General features: G+C 39.9%; 1 protein-coding gene across 5 annotated transcripts in view; it reads left to right on the top strand.

The window, feature by feature from the left end:
- The window catches only part of LIMA1 (LIM domain and actin binding 1), a 78,130-nt gene that overhangs the window by 53,125 nt on the left and 8,213 nt on the right, over positions 1–16,792 (top strand). For 4 of the 5 annotated variants that reach the window (XM_042448704.1, XM_042448705.1, XM_042448703.1 and 1 more), the window contains 5 exons: positions 57–165; positions 2,055–2,200; positions 7,457–7,564; positions 11,557–11,605; positions 13,552–13,667. In XM_042448704.1, coding sequence (XP_042304638.1) covers positions 57–165; positions 2,055–2,200; positions 7,457–7,564; positions 11,557–11,605; positions 13,552–13,667 — 528 coding nt within the window. The remainder of the gene's footprint in view (positions 1–56; positions 166–2,054; positions 2,201–7,456; positions 7,565–11,556; positions 11,606–13,551; positions 13,668–16,792) is intronic. The other variant, XM_042448706.1, reaches the window with a different exon arrangement.

Consider the following 16,792-nt stretch of genomic DNA (forward strand, 5'->3'; position numbering starts at 1 on the left):
AACACTCTCTTTTTGGCTCAGGCAATAAACATACAAATTTCTGTTTTTTAAAATAGGTTCTTCGAGACCAGGGCAGGGCTCCTGGTAGTAGAAGAATTTCAGAGAACAGCTTTTCTTCAGAGGATTTTGACATCAGTTCTGGAGAAAGAAGCCTCAATGCTTCAGGTGAGCAATGATCAATATGATGTGTGCCCTGTGGCACGCAGAACATTCATCCTTTTGGACAGAAAGAAAGATAGGGAGAACCCCTACTCTCCCTGAAAATGTGGCTATTCAAGGATAATAAAGCAAATATGCCACACCATTCTTTGTTATGTATGAACTACTCAAAAGATAAATGTCAGATACTTGTTTTGTATTGAAATGTCTCCCTGTAATTAAGCAAAAATAACTGATTGTGTATGTATGTGTCTTTAAACCATATATGTATGGTGATGCTGTAGAGAGTTTCAGTTGGCCATGAGTCCCCAAATGTGGCCAGGGGGTGTATATATTGGACTCCTGTGTTGCAGTAGATGCCATAACATTACATACGGTATGACCACTATATACTCAGGGGATCTGTTCCCATGTTTACTGCTGATTAGCAGGAACTATGGTTTACATCAAACACTATATTTCTGGTAGAAATTGACCATAGGGTTGTACTGGAGGGCCTCCAAATGCCTAGAGAGACCTTTTTTTCAAATGTGGATAAGTGAAACCACAGTTACTGGACCAATGGATATGGAGGTTGTACTGTATTATATAGACATATGCGTTTGCGTGATAATGAAAGTCATACAGTGATTAATGAAAGTCTAGTCTATGTACATATAAGTGTATTGTGTGAATTGCTGTGGATCTTTGCACATTTGCATTGGCAGTTAATTGTCTTTACTTTCCTGCACAAATCTGCAACTACTCAGTCACATGTGTGATAATGCTCATTTCTGCAGATACTCCAGTAAAAGCTACAAAGCCTTTTTCTGTGGAGTTTAAGGAATTATCCCCCCCCCTTCCCCCATCAAAAAATACTGAAGTCCTGCAAATCATGTGTAGCCAGATTGCTTTGTGATTGACTGGAATGGGGAATATTTTAACTGTGTAGACTAGCCCTTAGTGAGCTCATAGCAGATATGAGTTTCAAATTGTCAGCTTCTTGAATTATGGCAGGTTCTGAAGTTCGGACAGAGGACAGAATTGTTTTGTCACCTGTACTTTGCCTTTCAAACAGATAAATTAATTGGGACTTCCCTCCCCACTCCTTGTTTATCCCCCAAGAGTAGAAGCAGCTGCAGCAATTTGGGGAGAGAAACTGTTTAAGAAAATAACAGTTTGGGGATATAAATATGATCAGCAAAAGGTTTGCTCCCCCATGCAGAACCTTTGCCATCCTCCTACCTTGACAACTATGGATCCACTTCTGAGATCCAGGTCTGACGCCATGCCTCTGGTTTGGCCTTGTAGGCAAAGGCGCTGAAATTATTAAAAATATATTTTGTTTTGTTCTTGTAGTGTAATTACTATATATACTCGTGTATAAGTCTAGAAATTTTAGTCAAAATTGACCCAAAAAAACTGAGTTGACTTATCTATGGGTCATTGTAAGTACTCTACTATAACTTTTATTAAAAAAGGAACCATCCTCTGATAAAAGGCAAGAGTGTAATCTGTCCTGGATGCATTGACCCTCCTCTACTCTCTTATCCATCCAGCCTTTAGTGTGAGCAAAATGCCTGCTGAAATTTTGTAAATTTGTTGGCATTGTTTCTTTGCTTCATCCTTTAGATCCTTTGTTATGTGCACCTAAGTTTTACCCTCGACTTATCCACAGGTCATCTCAAAATCCATCATTTTGACCCTAGAACCTAACCTTGACTTATACATGAGGTTGATTTATAGTCGAGTATATACGGTATTCTGCCTTAATTAGTGTGATGAGAACATGCCCTTGATGCTCCCTTTGCAGCCCTTCCTATTCAAAATGTCTTTCCTTTTCTCTGTCCCAATATTTGGTTTTTCAGTCCTCTGCAATCAGCACTGGTAATTTTAAACTTCATACTTTATTTCAGGTCACCTGCTCTCCACCTCTCCAACATCCAGCCCAGAGAAACCAGAGGGCAAGAAAAATCAGGAGATACCTCGCTTATCAGAAACATCAGTTAAGGACAGGCTTGCTAAGTACCAAGCAGCTGTGTCCAAGCAGGGCAGTCACATGGTAGGTTCCCTGTCCATTAAATGGCTACTGTTTTCTCACCAGTGTTCTCCTTGAGAAGACCATTCTGGTGATTACTGCTCTGATTATGTTTGGAAGGAAGTAGTATCCTCAGAGGCTTGAGGGCTGCTGGTGGTAGTGATTTGAAAACATGTTTTCTGCAATGTACGTTTTTCTTTTCAAACCCCTGGCACAATTTTCAGATCTTTTCCCCCTGCACTGCTCTTGGAATGCTCCCTTCCTGTTCTTCTGCATCTTGCCTGGCTTTCTGCCTCAGGGGATATCTATCTGCATGCAGTATGATATCAGACTTTGTTAACCTGCTGGGAGCAAGGGGGAAAATTGTGGAACAAAAAGGTTATGTGACTTGCCCAAAGTTTTGCTGAATTCTTTCTCTCCACTTTTCCATGTTTATTCTCCATGGGCTTTGTATGCAACCAACTTTCTCACTCTTCTTTCCTATCTGGTATCTTCCTCCATTTTCTATAGTAATATGGTTTATTCATACCGACATCTGTCTCTGATGTATTCTTGTTAGGTAAATATTTGAACAGGAGAGGAAATGCTGGCAGTTGTGATAATAGAGGAGGGTTGGGGAACCTGATGTCTCCAGATGTTGAGACTTCAGTTCAGCCAAGGCAGCATGAGCACTGGCCAGGGACCAGCTTTTGGAGCATTTCAGGCTTCCCATGTCTATGGAGACTATCACAGAGGAGGCTTACAGTGAGTAAATCGCCATGAAAAGTGCAATTGGGGTTCACACCCCCATGCGCTTCTCTTGTCAGTAAATCATCATGAAGGTGTCGATGCTCCATTGTCCTGTGAGCAAAGCATCCTTGGAGCCACCATTTGGCAATAATGGAATCTTCCATTATTGCTAAATGGTAGCTCCAATGACGCTTTACTCATGGGACGAGCAAGCACCAATGCCTCCATGATAATTTACTGATGAGAGAAGCATGCAGGGGTGTGAACCCCGATCATACTTTTTTCACGATTTCGGACGATTTCATGGCGATTTACTCACTGTAAGCCTCCCCTGTGATATTATCCTATGTTAGAACAAATGGTTCTCCAAGAAAAGACATATCAGAGATCCCATTTTCTCACTGTGATGAGTGAAAAATATGTATGTTCATTTATTTATATTCCAGTTCTCTGCCAAAACCAGGACTCAGTGCAGCTAATAGGAAGATTTTTTAAAAAATGAAAATGAAAAAACACAAATAAAATGTTAAGTTGTAACATGAAAACACAATTAAACACATTGTTATATTAAAATGTAACTGGATTAAAAGCAACTTGAAATGCACATCAGTAAATAAGTATAGCACCTTCTTGTTCTGAACTAATGATTTCAGGTGGTACTCCATATCCCCCACATTCATAATAGATAAGGAGCCAGTGTGGTGTAGTGGTTTGAGCATTGGACTATGACTCTGGAGACCAGAGTTTGAATGCTGACTCAGCCATGTAAACCCACAGGGTGAGCTTAGGCAAGTCACACTCTCTCAGCCTCAGAGGATGGCAATAGCAAACCCGCTCTGAAGAAACTTGCAAAGAAAAGCCCATAATAGGTTTGCCTTAGGGTTGCAATAAGTCGGAAACGACTTGAAGGCACACAGCAGCAAGGTAGAGTTTGCTTTTCCAGAGCTGAAATTTGAGGGATTCTTCACTGCTTGTATTAAAAAAGAATGTGCCAATGTGAAAATGCCCCTTGGTTAGAGGTATCCATCCCTGGTTGACTTGTCACTTTGATCAGAAGGACTTAGGGCGAAACTGTGATTTGGGCAGAGATACAACAGGCGGTCACCTCTTGCACAAGCAGAAGAATCTGCTGCTTCTCTCAATGTGAAAAGAGACTGAATGGTCCATTTGCTTTCTGTGCAGAGAATGGAGATAGATTGCAGTAACAAATCGTACAGAGATGCAATAGGCAGACTTCTCTGGATGGGTACTTCTTGAAGAATTCTATGGTCCTGAAAATAATCTGGGCAGTGCCCCTCCAGGCAGCCTGACATAGGCGGTGTACAGACTGCCCCTTTGGGGCAGCCTGTACCCGCCCCTTTCCCCAACGGATTGGGCCTCAGCTGCCACAGCGGCAGCCCAGAGGCCCTGATCCGTCACTTTTCCAGGCCTCGGGGAAGCGGCAAAAGGCCACTTCCCCGCAGCCTGGAAAGGGGTGTCCTTGGGGCTTCATGCCCCAAGGACACCCGACAGCGGTGGGGAAAGGGAGCCCCTTTCTCCTTTGTGTTGCTGGTGCAGCCGTGTAAAGGGTGCGCCAGCGACACAAACCCAGGAAGGAGCTCCAAAATGGAGCTCCTTCCAGCGCTGCAGAAAGGGCGGCAAGACGTCACGGCTGTGCTGCCCCATTTGGAGGCGGCACGGTCGTGACATCGTAATGGCTGTGCCCATGTAGAATAAGCGCCGCCATTACAATGTACTAGGGTTGCGGGGCATCTGGAAAGGACACCCTGAGGCAACACTAGTACATGTGTGGGCTGGCACAAAGCACTGATCTGTACAGTGCCATAGTACAGTCATATTGCATAAACAATAGGGAAGACAATCTAACCTTCCACCTCCTCTGCTCTGTGAAAACGCTTACACTCCTCATAGCTACCATCAAATTGCACCTTGCTAGTAGAATGAATGTTCACCTCTCTAATGCAAGGATTTCTTCTTGTCATGTGCAGCACTGTAATTCTTGCACGCTCTAGTTCAATATAATTGAAAGGATTTTAATGGCATGGATAATTGCCACTAGTTTAACAAATCTGCTTAACTGCAAATGGCTATCTTATTTTTATTCTCCTACTTTTGAAGCTTAGCTTTCCTTGCCACTGTATTCAGTTTTCTGGCTTGCTTTCTCAAACTGATAGCTACCAATCATTTGTTGGCTTCTAGGGAATGAATTAGCCACTTACCACAAGAGCCTGCAAAGTCTTTCAGAACTGGCCAAAGAGCCCAAGTACCCCAATTCAGAAGCTTCCTTGATAAGCACTTGTCTCACAGAGATGTTTGTAATAGAACTTGAGAGCCCTACTTCCAAGGCAAAGGAGCTTTGTGGATGGGTGATTTTGGAGTGGAGGTTTGGTGATACAGGTTGAGTGTCCCTTATCTGGAAATCTTAAAAAGTCCAAAATTGTTCACATGGCGACTGAGATAGTGACATCCTTGCTTTCTCATGATTCAGTACGCAAACTTATTTTCACATACAAATTTATTTTAAAATTGTGTATTAAATTACCTTCAGGCTATGTGTATGAGGTGTATATGAAATATAAAATTTTATATTTAGACTTGGTTCCCATTTTCCACGACATCTCATTATATACAGTATATGCAAATATTCCAGAATCTGAAAAAAATCCAAAATACTCCTGGTCCCAAGCATTTTGGATAAGAGAGACTCAACCTGTACTTGACATATCATCTGTCTGAGGCTGTTTGGCCACAGTTTGTCTGAGGCTGTTTGGCCCACAATTCCCATGGCATTCTAGGTCAGAGCTTGGAACTATGACTTTCAATTCTTAGGGGATTCTGAGAGGTATAGCCACAAATCCTGGAAGTTTTGAAGCTCTCTTCCAGTCACGTTGGTCTTCTTGTTGATGCTAAGCTTTGCTCATGAGACAGGTTTAAACATTTAGGATTGCGGTAACATTAGCACATAAGAGGGAGTGCCTGTTCTGGTGGGGAAGGGGAACACCAACAGGATGAGTTTTTTGTGTGCTACTCAACTAAAATATTAGGCAACATTGGGCCGTGAGCCTTTTAAAAAAAGAGTAATGCACAATGCCATTAAATATGACATGATTAAAAAAAAAAACTCTCCCTACTGAATCTGTGAGAGCCAGTGTGGCACAGTGATTTAATGTTGGGCTAAGACTCTGGGAGACCAGGATTTGAATCCTCACCTGGCCATGAAAACCTTCTGGGTGACCTTGGTCAACTTATATTCTCCCAGCCTTCAGAGAAAGGCAAAGGCAAACCCAGTGATAGGACTGCCAATTTGGAAACAGTTTGAAGGCACATAAGAACTGAATCTGTATTAACAGTACACTGAAGTGTTATATCTTAAACAGGCTCTCTTGTGATATATGAGACTCTTGTGAAAAGAATGAAAGTGTTGAAGGTAGGGTAGGGGAACATCAATGTTTCCAGCTAAAGGGATGCATGCTCATTTAGTGGCTACAGTGCTAATTTGTGATAAAGTCTTGTGAACAGCTGGCTTGGGTCAGAGTTCCTTCTGTTCTGGGAAGGCTATTAGTAACAGTTGCTGTGCAGAGTCAGTTACAGCTCTGGAGACTTAAGTGCTTCAGCTGATATGAAATAAGACACTATGGGTGAGGTAGTTTTAATGGGTTGTAGGTATAGCATGAGTAGGAGATATACACTACTGCATGCATTAAGTAATAGCTAGTAACAGCATTGCACTAAAAAGAAAGTTATGGCATTTCTTTTGGAAAAAAAATCAGTGTAAGCTCTAAGAACAATTTTTTAAGGAAACGCAAATGCATTAAGAGAACTGGTTGAGGTTCTTCTGCAGATGCCCTTTTTGCTTGAGGAGAGGCAGGTTGTAACCACTGAGAGCATCTTTTTGGTGGTGCCATCCTGGCATCTGACCCTAGGGAGTCATTTACCTGGTACATACCTTACTGACTTTTTCAGTGCCAAGCAAAGATCTCTTTAGCACTTTAGATGTATTATTAATCCTGCTTGTTGTTTCAGTGTAGGTTTTTCTTCATTGTTTTTAGGGGTTTTAATTACTTTCTTCTTTTGTAAACCACCTTGGACATGATTGAAAAGTGATATAAAAATAGTTGTAACAACCATGACAGACAGTGGTTAAGTTCCACCAGTGTACTTTACTGTTTGGTGCCAGAAGACTTGGGGATTCCTTCTTCTACCATTCCCCCTGCAGCTTTCACAACTAAAATATTTACTGGCCCTTCCAAAGCAGTTTTTTGGGGGAGCTCCTGGGTGGCTGTAGGCAGAAGAGGTGGAATGGCCAATTGCTGCAGAAACAGTGGGATCCAGTAGAGGTCCACCACTGGATCTTGTCCAGTGATTTCTGATTATGGATCTGGTGTGGTATGAAAAGTGTATTCATCTTGTACAATATATTCCTTCCATCTTAAATGATAAGTTTTACATTAATACAGAAATCTGTTGATACAGTTTTCTCAAAAAGACTGAAGAATCTCTTACTTTAAGGAATGAAAAACACAAATGCTTGAGTGCTTTGTCATTCTGTAGAATGAGATTCAAGCCAGTGAAAGCGAAGACAAGAGCTACAATTATGAACAGAAGGAGAACTTGCCACCATGCTCTGAAGATTTGTTTCCCCAGCAGGATGGGGAGAAGGTAAGAGATGGTCATATTGGCTGAAGATCAAAACAACTTCACTTGGAGTGGAGCTGCTTGAAGAGGCACACCCAGAGTGCTATAAAACCACAGCATCTGGAAACTGAATTGTATCTACTGATGAAAATTTGTTGCAGGCTGTGTTAAGGTTCTCATTATAATACTGTGGAAAGCAAAATGTATGTTTAAAGCATTTTTACCAGGGCTCTTACATTTTCCCCAGGCTTGAGCATCAAAAAGTAATTAAATCTAGAATGTGGTAGCTAAGTTACTTTTGAGTAGCATCCTATTTAGGACTTGAATATCCTGATTCAAAAAAATGCTCAAAGATTTTTTTTCCCAGCAGATGATTGTGAACTCCTACTCCTTTCTGTAGGTTTCCTTGGGACATGTTCCATTTACTAAGGAAGGAGCTTTTCCTGGGTAAACTTTACTTAGCGTTGGTAAAATGGGAAAATGAGCATTGTCCATTGCACAGTGTTCATATGTAATGAGATCTTCTTTGAACAAGAAACATTTGTGTCTTTTCACTACTTTGGGCAAATCACTGAAACCAATACTTCACACTTTTTCTCTTCTTACTCTCTGCCACCTTTGTTAATCTGGAAGTAGAGACTATTCTGTAGCAAAATATTTGATGAAACTGGATATCCTCAGCTGGAAAATTCAAAGCAAATGCAAAAGACTAGAGAAATTCCTTTATTCAGAATGGCCAGAGGCAGGCAAAGCTGAGAAGCATCCTGTTCTTTATCTTGTTCATACTGTGAACAGCACACTCTGGTTGCAATTCTGTTAATGGGTTAACCTACTGAAGCTAATGGGATTTAAGTTGTCTGGCTGTGTTCAAGACTGCAGTCTGTGGGTCTAAGTATCTGTATAGTTCTCGATGTTATGTGGGTCCCTCTCATTTATGTTTGTATTCCTCAGAAGATCTCCAGACACCCAATCTTTTCTATATTTGTCACTTGTAGTATGTGTGCAAATGAGAGAGAGAGAGAGAGAGAGAGACTCTGCTGTCACATTTAAATATCAATATCCATACTAAATAGCAGGGATTCCCACAGCAGAGCTCCCTAGTCCTGCAAAATCTCTTTTCCTCACCTACAACTTTGTCCCTGCTTTCAGTGTAATCTGGAAATTGAAGCCTGGTTGTGTTACTTAACCTGAGTGGTGAAATCAATTCCTCATGCATCCTTGATGATTAAACATAGGGGAGCATGTATGTTTAGGACTTCCATCAGCACCACCACCAAAGGCCCAGGTTCTGCAACAGTATCAGTTGTTTGCTCATCCTTCTTGGGCAGATAACTGCCCTCCCAGGGAACTGTTCTGAAGGTGAGCTTATTTCAAAGCAAGCAGGAATGAACTCTAATTTCCTTCTTTGTTCCCTTTTCCTACAGCTATATGGAAGGTTTGAATAAAAGGCCTCTTCCTGCTGATTTGAAAGAGTGAATAACTTTTCAGTTTATAGGCATTCTTGTGGCTTTCTTTCCTATGGTGACTAAGCATTTGCTTGAACTGCATGAGGAGCACATGCAAGAAAAACTTGGATAGAATGGGGCTAGAGGCTGGGGAAAGAGTCAGTGCTTGTCTTTTAAAAAATTCATACATCCAGGCTAGCTATCCTAGGTGAATATAGGAGATATAGGTAGAAATCTGTGAATAAACCTGTGTAATTGTGTAGTTAATTTGCACATCCTTCAATTTGCATGCTGAAAGCACTATTCCTTTGCACCTTTCACATCACAATGAGGGCTGTGACATGAATGCCCCTCTCCATGAGCTCTCCAATGCTGTAGAATGTGTTGTGGAATGCTTGCAGAGATCTGTTCCCCCCAAATGAGGCAAATGTGTTATCCCCTGCTTATGTGCTTCCTAATTTGCACAGTTCAGTTGCTTGGAATGGGGCTTCTAAGGTAAATTAGCAAGATGCTGCTCTTAAGCTTATTATGATCTATTAATTCCTTAGTGTGAGCAGCCTTAAGCTGTCTGTTATTTAATAGAGCAGGCATCACAGAAGAGAAAACAGCACTCTTGTATTCTGAATCAGGTCCTGTTTCATTTATGGACACAAACTTACACTTAAAACAGCAACAACAACCCTTCTTTGAGAGAGGCTACCATTGAATGAAAGGCTAAACATCCTAAAGGCACCAGATCCTGCCTGATCTTAGAAACTAAGCAGGATTAGCCCTGGTTAGTACTTGGAGGGATCACCACCAACAGACTCCAGATGCTGTAGGCTATATTTCAGAAGAAGGATCTGGCAAAATCGCCTCTGAGGATTCCTTGCCTAAGAAACCCCTATGAAATTCATAGGGTTACCCTAAGTTGACAGGCAACCTGAAGGCACATACATACAAACAACTACTGAATGAAGGTTGGTCAAGAACTGAAGGCCTAGTCCTTTGGAGATTGCAAATAGATCAGATTATGCTTGCCCAACCTGGTGGTCTCCAGATCTCTTGTACTACAGCCCCTCTCTTACTGTTCAGTTGGCACAGTCATTAATCATACTAGTTGAGGATGATGGCAGATCTATTAACTAACAGACCTGGAGGACACCAGGTTGAAGGTGAATATGCTGTCCTATCATAGTAGCATCTACTGAGTAATGAGCCTTACCCTCATGAAGGACTCAGAGAGTTTTCAAGCTAGTGTTTCCCACTCATTTGGAAACCTCCAAGATAAAAAGTAGAAAAACTGATCTGAATAGTAAATAGAAAGAGAGGATTATTCTAGCAGCAATCTGGGGATGTATTTGTACAGTTAACCTTCTGAGGTAGCAGATGGTTAAAACTAGCTGATAGAGTTCTGTCATTACATGTGTTGGGATGGCCTTGCACACTGACAGTCCCCCCAGTAGCAGCAGCAGCTGTAGTCATACATAATCCAATCAGATGCCATCATCTGAGGGTGTGTGCATGCGTGGATCTATGAATAAATTGAGTACAATTCCAGTCAGCTATCTTTCTTGATTAAACCCTGAGTTAGTACAAGCAATTTTATCTCAGTCTCTATATGAAATCGAATGAATTTTCAGCCTCATTAAATGAAGACTTTTGTGCAGCTCAAAAGCATGTACATTGTGCCTATCTCCAGCCTTCTTAGTGACACAGTATTCTGAGAGCAACACCTGTTCATATTAAAATTGTACTGAGGCAAGCATCATCCACTATTTTACATCCTCTCTATGGGCTAAATCATAACTATTTCAGCATTTAGGAAAGCAGGACTTTAAAACAAGCAAACAGGCAAATGTCCTTTACTCATATTCAAAGACCTAAGGTCCAAGAGACTACCCAAACAAGAAAAACCCATTCAAAGAAGAAGAAAGATTATCCCTATCCCATATCTAAGGCCAGAAAAAGCACCTCCAATTTATATTTTTAAAAGTTTTTTCCCTTGCCTTTAGACAGGTCAAGGGACAAAAACACCTTTAAATGGCAAATCACCCCTCTTAAGATTTCTGAGAGTTTGATCTGTCATTGTGCGAGTGAATGGTGGAGAGGCTTGCAGGAGGACACTAGGAGGCTGCATGTGGCTCACACCTAGCCCATCCCTGATGCTGTTTCTAGACACTTGTTATGATATATTTTGAAGGATTATGAATAGGTGCTGAGCCACCTAGAATCTGAATTGTGCCCAGCAGCACTGCTGTAATATGCACTAGCAGTGGTAAGATATTTTGGCCAGATAACTAAAGTTAGAACCTTAAGTGGAAAAATAATTTGGCCTGCTACCTCAGCCTAACTGAAGAGCAGAATTAATCTAAAAATGCCTAGTAGTGCAGAGCTATGACTAATGTGCTGGTGTCTTGATTTCCAGTCTGCCTTCTGCATCACACAATGTGTTGGCTTGTTGTGATTGTTCCTTACCTGAACATGTATTTTTATATATAAGCTTATACACAAATTGAGTGTTAAGGAGGCAGATCCAGTTGTCTAAACATTTGTGTAATGGGAGGTTGACAAAATCTGTTTTTCCTGCAGATTTTCATAGGAGACAATCTGAATGCCAGTATTTGTGAAGATGGCAATGGTAAGTTCTTAATTTCACTCTGCTTCCCATCAAAGATGAATGGATGTTCATGTCACATAGTTTTTGGTGCTTGAGTTTAAATACGTAGTTATTCTGTTTTCCACAGAATCTGGAGGTAGGATCTATCTTCCCAGTGAAGTCACTAATTTAAGCTGATTCTTAATAATTTTTTCTAGTTGGAGCCCTGGTGGCACAGTGGTTAAATGCTGGCACCACAGCCTCTCACACCCACAAGGTTGAGAGTTCGATCCAAGGCAGGGCTCCAAAGTCCATTCAGCCTTGCATCTTTCCTAGGTTGCCAAAATAAGTACCTATCTTGTTTGGGGCAGTTAGCTTACACATTGTAAACTGCTTAGGGAGTACTTAAGTGCACAGATAAGTGGTATAGCTAGCGATTGCTAGTATGTTAATATTATTTATTTATTGCCCATCTCTCCCCATGGATCGAGGCAGGAAACAACACCAGTTTAACAAATACACAACATCAGTTAAAAACACAGATCAGTTTAAAAGAACAAATAAGATACATACATAGTAAAACAATCCACATTTTAAAATTCATCATCTAACATTCACAATTTAAAAATCAACTGGATAGGCAAGCTGGAAGACACTGTTTTTAATGCTGTTTTAAATTTGGGCAATGTATTCAGCTATTACATCTCTTCTGGCAGGTCATTCCACAGTCTAGGGGCAGCTGATTCATTCTGTTGTGTTTTTTTATACCTGCATGTGTTGATGTTTTGGGGAGCTTCATATGGCTGAGGGTTTGTGTATACATAAAGAAAGTGTGTTATAGTGTGAATGTGCAGATATGAAAACAAAGAAAGGTTTATGGTACAAATATTTAATATCAGCCAATGAATTTGAATTAATACAAAATAATTGATTGAATAACTGAATAAATTTATACACGGGTAACTTTACTGTCTGACATACTGTGATTTCTTAGTATGTCTCCAAAATAGAATGTTAGTGTGATTTGATGTTATGAAGTTAAATGCTGGTTGTGTTTGAACATCATGATAAACCATAGTTTATCATGATATAGTGATTAATGGACAGTGTCATTATGATAATATCCATTAATAATAATAAACCATCTAGAATGAGTCTAAGATCAGTCCTGTCATGTTAAACTACAGTTTATCATGACACGACTGAGCTTAGTCTCATCCTGATTTCATATAGGTTCTAAACAAACAAACAAACAAACAAACAAACACAAACATGCTTTCTCCTTTCTTCCTCCAGCATGGTTGCAAGGAGCTCAGAAGGTTTTCCTTCATTTTTTTTAATAATCACAGTTTGTCAAGATGCCCAAACCCCAAATTATTAAATAATGTAGTTTGTTTAAAGCCAGCCCACTTTGTAAGTCATGGCTTGTTTTTGCTTGACTAGAAAGCAGGCTGAAATCAAAATTAAATGATCTTGAATAACATAACTTTAAAAACTGTGGGTAGGCATTGCCATTTCCTCTAGCTTCACTGTGTGTCAATTTCCCCTTGTTTTTAATGCCTCTTAACAGCATTCTGAACTAGTCTGTTATGGAGACAGGAAAGGTGGTGTTCTAATTTACAGTACAGAATTGCATGGGAAGTTTCCAGATGTAGATGTTACGTCTAACTTTTTAATGCACTCCATCTTCCACTGCTTGTCAACATTTTTGTTTTCAGCTGTTCAGCACAAAAAGAATTGTTTTCCTTTCTGACTGGATATTTGAAGCCCATTAAGCTCTGGTTTAACCTAAAGAAGGAAGGTTTTATTTATGGAAACAAAAATATTGCATTTGAAGTAGCCAGCACTGTCCCATTCGTAATGCTTACATATTTTTCATCTGAAGGCCATCCTGCATCGAATCCAGTGATTTAATTATATCTTAATCCAGGATGTGAAATGAACATTTGCAATTTAAATGACTCATAAGACTACTTCTTTGTTTTAAGTTGGATTTAACTTCCAAAAAGAAGTTGAAGTCTCAAGGTCTTTCTATGCCAAACAACAAAGCCCTGATTCTAGAACATCCAGCCAGATGGAGACTTCTCCTCCTAAAGCAGTGAAGGTACTGTGAATATCTGTTGTAGCAATGGGCAATACAAATGAAAGCTAATCTGAAGTATTGTTTGGTTAATATATGTATCTTCTGACTGCCTTTGCATATTGTTTGTAGTTAACTTCCTCCATGCTTACTAAATTCTTAAATTGTGAGTCTGAAATATATAGAGATTCCAGGGAAGGCAATATATACATACAGTCGGCCCTTCTTATACACGGATTTTTTATATGTGGATTTAAGCATCCATGGCTTGAAAATGTTCAAAAAAAGTATAAATTTCAAATATCAAACCTTGATTTTCCATTTTTTATAAGGGACACCATTTAGCTATGTCATTATATTTAATGGAACTTGAGCATTCACAGATTTTCTTATACACGGGGGATCTTGGAACCAAACCCCAGCGTATGACAAGGGTCCACTGTATTGTATAATGGTTTTCTGTAAATTTGTATATAATTTATAAACTGAAAACTCTTGCTAGGAGGCGCTTTTTTAAAAAGTCATATAGTAGCATCATTTGGACGTGCAATTTTCAGTATTTATGAGGTGATCTGCACTGCCTCTTAAGTGTCTGTGTGTGTCTGTCTGAAATTATGACCACTCAAACTGTTAGAAATCCCTGGTGATGATGATTCTGCTGCCACACCTGCTGGCAGACTTATTCAACATGGGGCCACAATGGCAGCCATCTTCCCCCCCCCCCTTTTTACCTTGTACAATGTCCCATTTCTCCTGGAGCATCTGCACCCTCATTTAGGATGTGCATGTAAGCAGGTGCACCAGCAGCCAGGCTTCCTAGCTGCTTGGAATAATATAAAATGAAAAAGAAAAAACTTACAATAATTAGTCCTGAAAACCATCTTGTAAAATCAGTTCAAGTACAGTTTCTGAAACAGAACTGCATTCTGCACTAACTAAGAGTTGCAGATCAGGTGAGTTTACTTTAGGAGTTGGACCAAACAAATTTCTCATGCCTTATAGTTTTCCATAACTACAAATCTCCATATTTTATAAAGCCAGTCTCATAAAGAAAGTGTCTTCATAAATCTCCATATACGTAAGTATTAAGCATTCTGGGTGTCAGAAGTATACAGGTATCAATTAATATTTTAAACGACAGATCAGTTAATTGTACTATCTGTGGGAAAAGGACTGACAGCTTATTGGCCTGGTTTGCAAATAATGCTAAACCAGGATGTAGCACTGTGTAGATGAGCATCAGTGAATCAGAGTGAAGACTGAGCTGGTGTGCTCCCCACTCCCCTTCCATTCTCCTGTATACCTGTGTAGAAGACATGCCTACAATGCAGTTTTCATGGTTCGTGGTAAAAAAATTGTTACAAATCAGTCAGTAGCTAAACAAGCCAACACACACTGGATTGTATAGCTAACTGTAAATACTGGATTGCTTAGCTGTCTCATTTAACAAATTAGAGTTTTATTTTAATGTACATTATGTATGCTAAGACAAGAATCCTGGCTAAGTCCTTCCAGCATGTAGGACAAGACAGTGGAGGAGGAGAGTCTACAAGCCCCCAAAACAAGCCCCAAATCTTCCCGTGTTTGTGGGATTGTCAGTGTAGTGGTGTATCATGGTTTGTGTTACATCTATATGGCACTGCTATCTAGGCTTCTGAACTGAAAGAAGCCTTCCATTCAAAGATGAGTTCAAGACCCAGCAGAGGATGCTACTTGTGAAGCTTCTTTATTCGTTTACTCTAATATCCTGCTGCTGGAAGAATCCAGGGATGGAAAATCATAGAGGATCTTTCTGCTAGGGGGAGCAACTTGGGACTGCAGCCACATTATTTGTATATTTTCATAATCATTTCTGGTCAAAAGTACCACTGATGTATACAATTTTGAAATGTTCCTATAACTGCAGTATTAATGAAGTTTTGTGTCACATATATAAAAGACAAAATGTCATTAGTAGAAGTCACTTTCCCAGTTTTGCCTGAACTTCCTTCCCACTAAGGGGATTTAAATTAATCAAGACTGCATATATCAGTGACAGTAATTATTTCCTTTTATTGTTAATAATACTTAAAATCTATTACCTTTTGACATTATGCATTATTATAGTGACAATCTGATGTATCCATACCTATCACTTTTAAGGAGCAGGCTTTTGGCATTGAAACGAGATTAGCTTTAACATCCTCAAGAAATTTTTCTGATTCTCCTAGAAATTGTGCCATCCATATATTTGTACATCGTCTCATTTAAACATAATCACTAACTAGTCAGCATGCTGTGTTGGTTTGAATGTTGGACTAGGACTCTGGAAACCAGAGTTTGATTCCCAGCTCGGTCATGGAAACACTTTGGGTGACCTTAGGCAAGTCACAGTCTTTCAACCTCAGTGGAAGGCAAAGGCAAACCTCCTCTGAAGAAATCATGCCAAGAAAACCCTGTGATAGGTTTGCCATAAGTTTGTCATAAGTCGGAAATGACTTGAAGGCAAACAACAACCTTCTTATAACTCTAAAATCCACAGGATATACAGGGTGTCCAAAACTTATTTTTACACTTGCAGTTGTAATAATTTGTGGATAGAGGCTAGTGCTGATTTCTGTTCCCTTCAGATATTAATTATTCCAAATATAGGATTTTAATTCTACTACATCTGTTCTTGAGAGCCAGCATGATGTTGTAGTTGGAATGATGGACTACAACTCTGGAGATCAGGGTTTGAATCCCCACTCAGCCATGGAATCCCATTGTGTGACTTTGGGCATGTCAGACTCTCTCAGAGGAAGGTAAAGGCAAACCCCCTCTGGACAAATCTGATCAAGAAATCCCTGTGATAGGTTTGCCTTAGGGTTACCATAAATTGGAAATGACTTGAAGGCACACAGCAACAACAACAACCACAGCAACACCTGTTCATTGGTAAATTGGGGGGGCATTATAGTGGCTTCTTCAGTTACAGGTGGTGTGTGTTTTCAATTCTACCACTAATATGCTATATAACCTACAAATATTTTCCTTTTACCAATTTTTGAATAAAAGTCCAAAACTAAAAAATGTGTAGTTCAGATTTATAGAGCTTTTTCTATAACAAATGCTGTAGATGATGATGATGATGATGATGATGATGATGATGATGATGATGATGATGATGA

This window comes from Sceloporus undulatus, chromosome 2 (genome assembly GCF_019175285.1).
Source record: "Sceloporus undulatus isolate JIND9_A2432 ecotype Alabama chromosome 2, SceUnd_v1.1, whole genome shotgun sequence".
NCBI classification, from domain to species: domain Eukaryota; kingdom Metazoa; phylum Chordata; class Lepidosauria; order Squamata; family Phrynosomatidae; genus Sceloporus; species Sceloporus undulatus.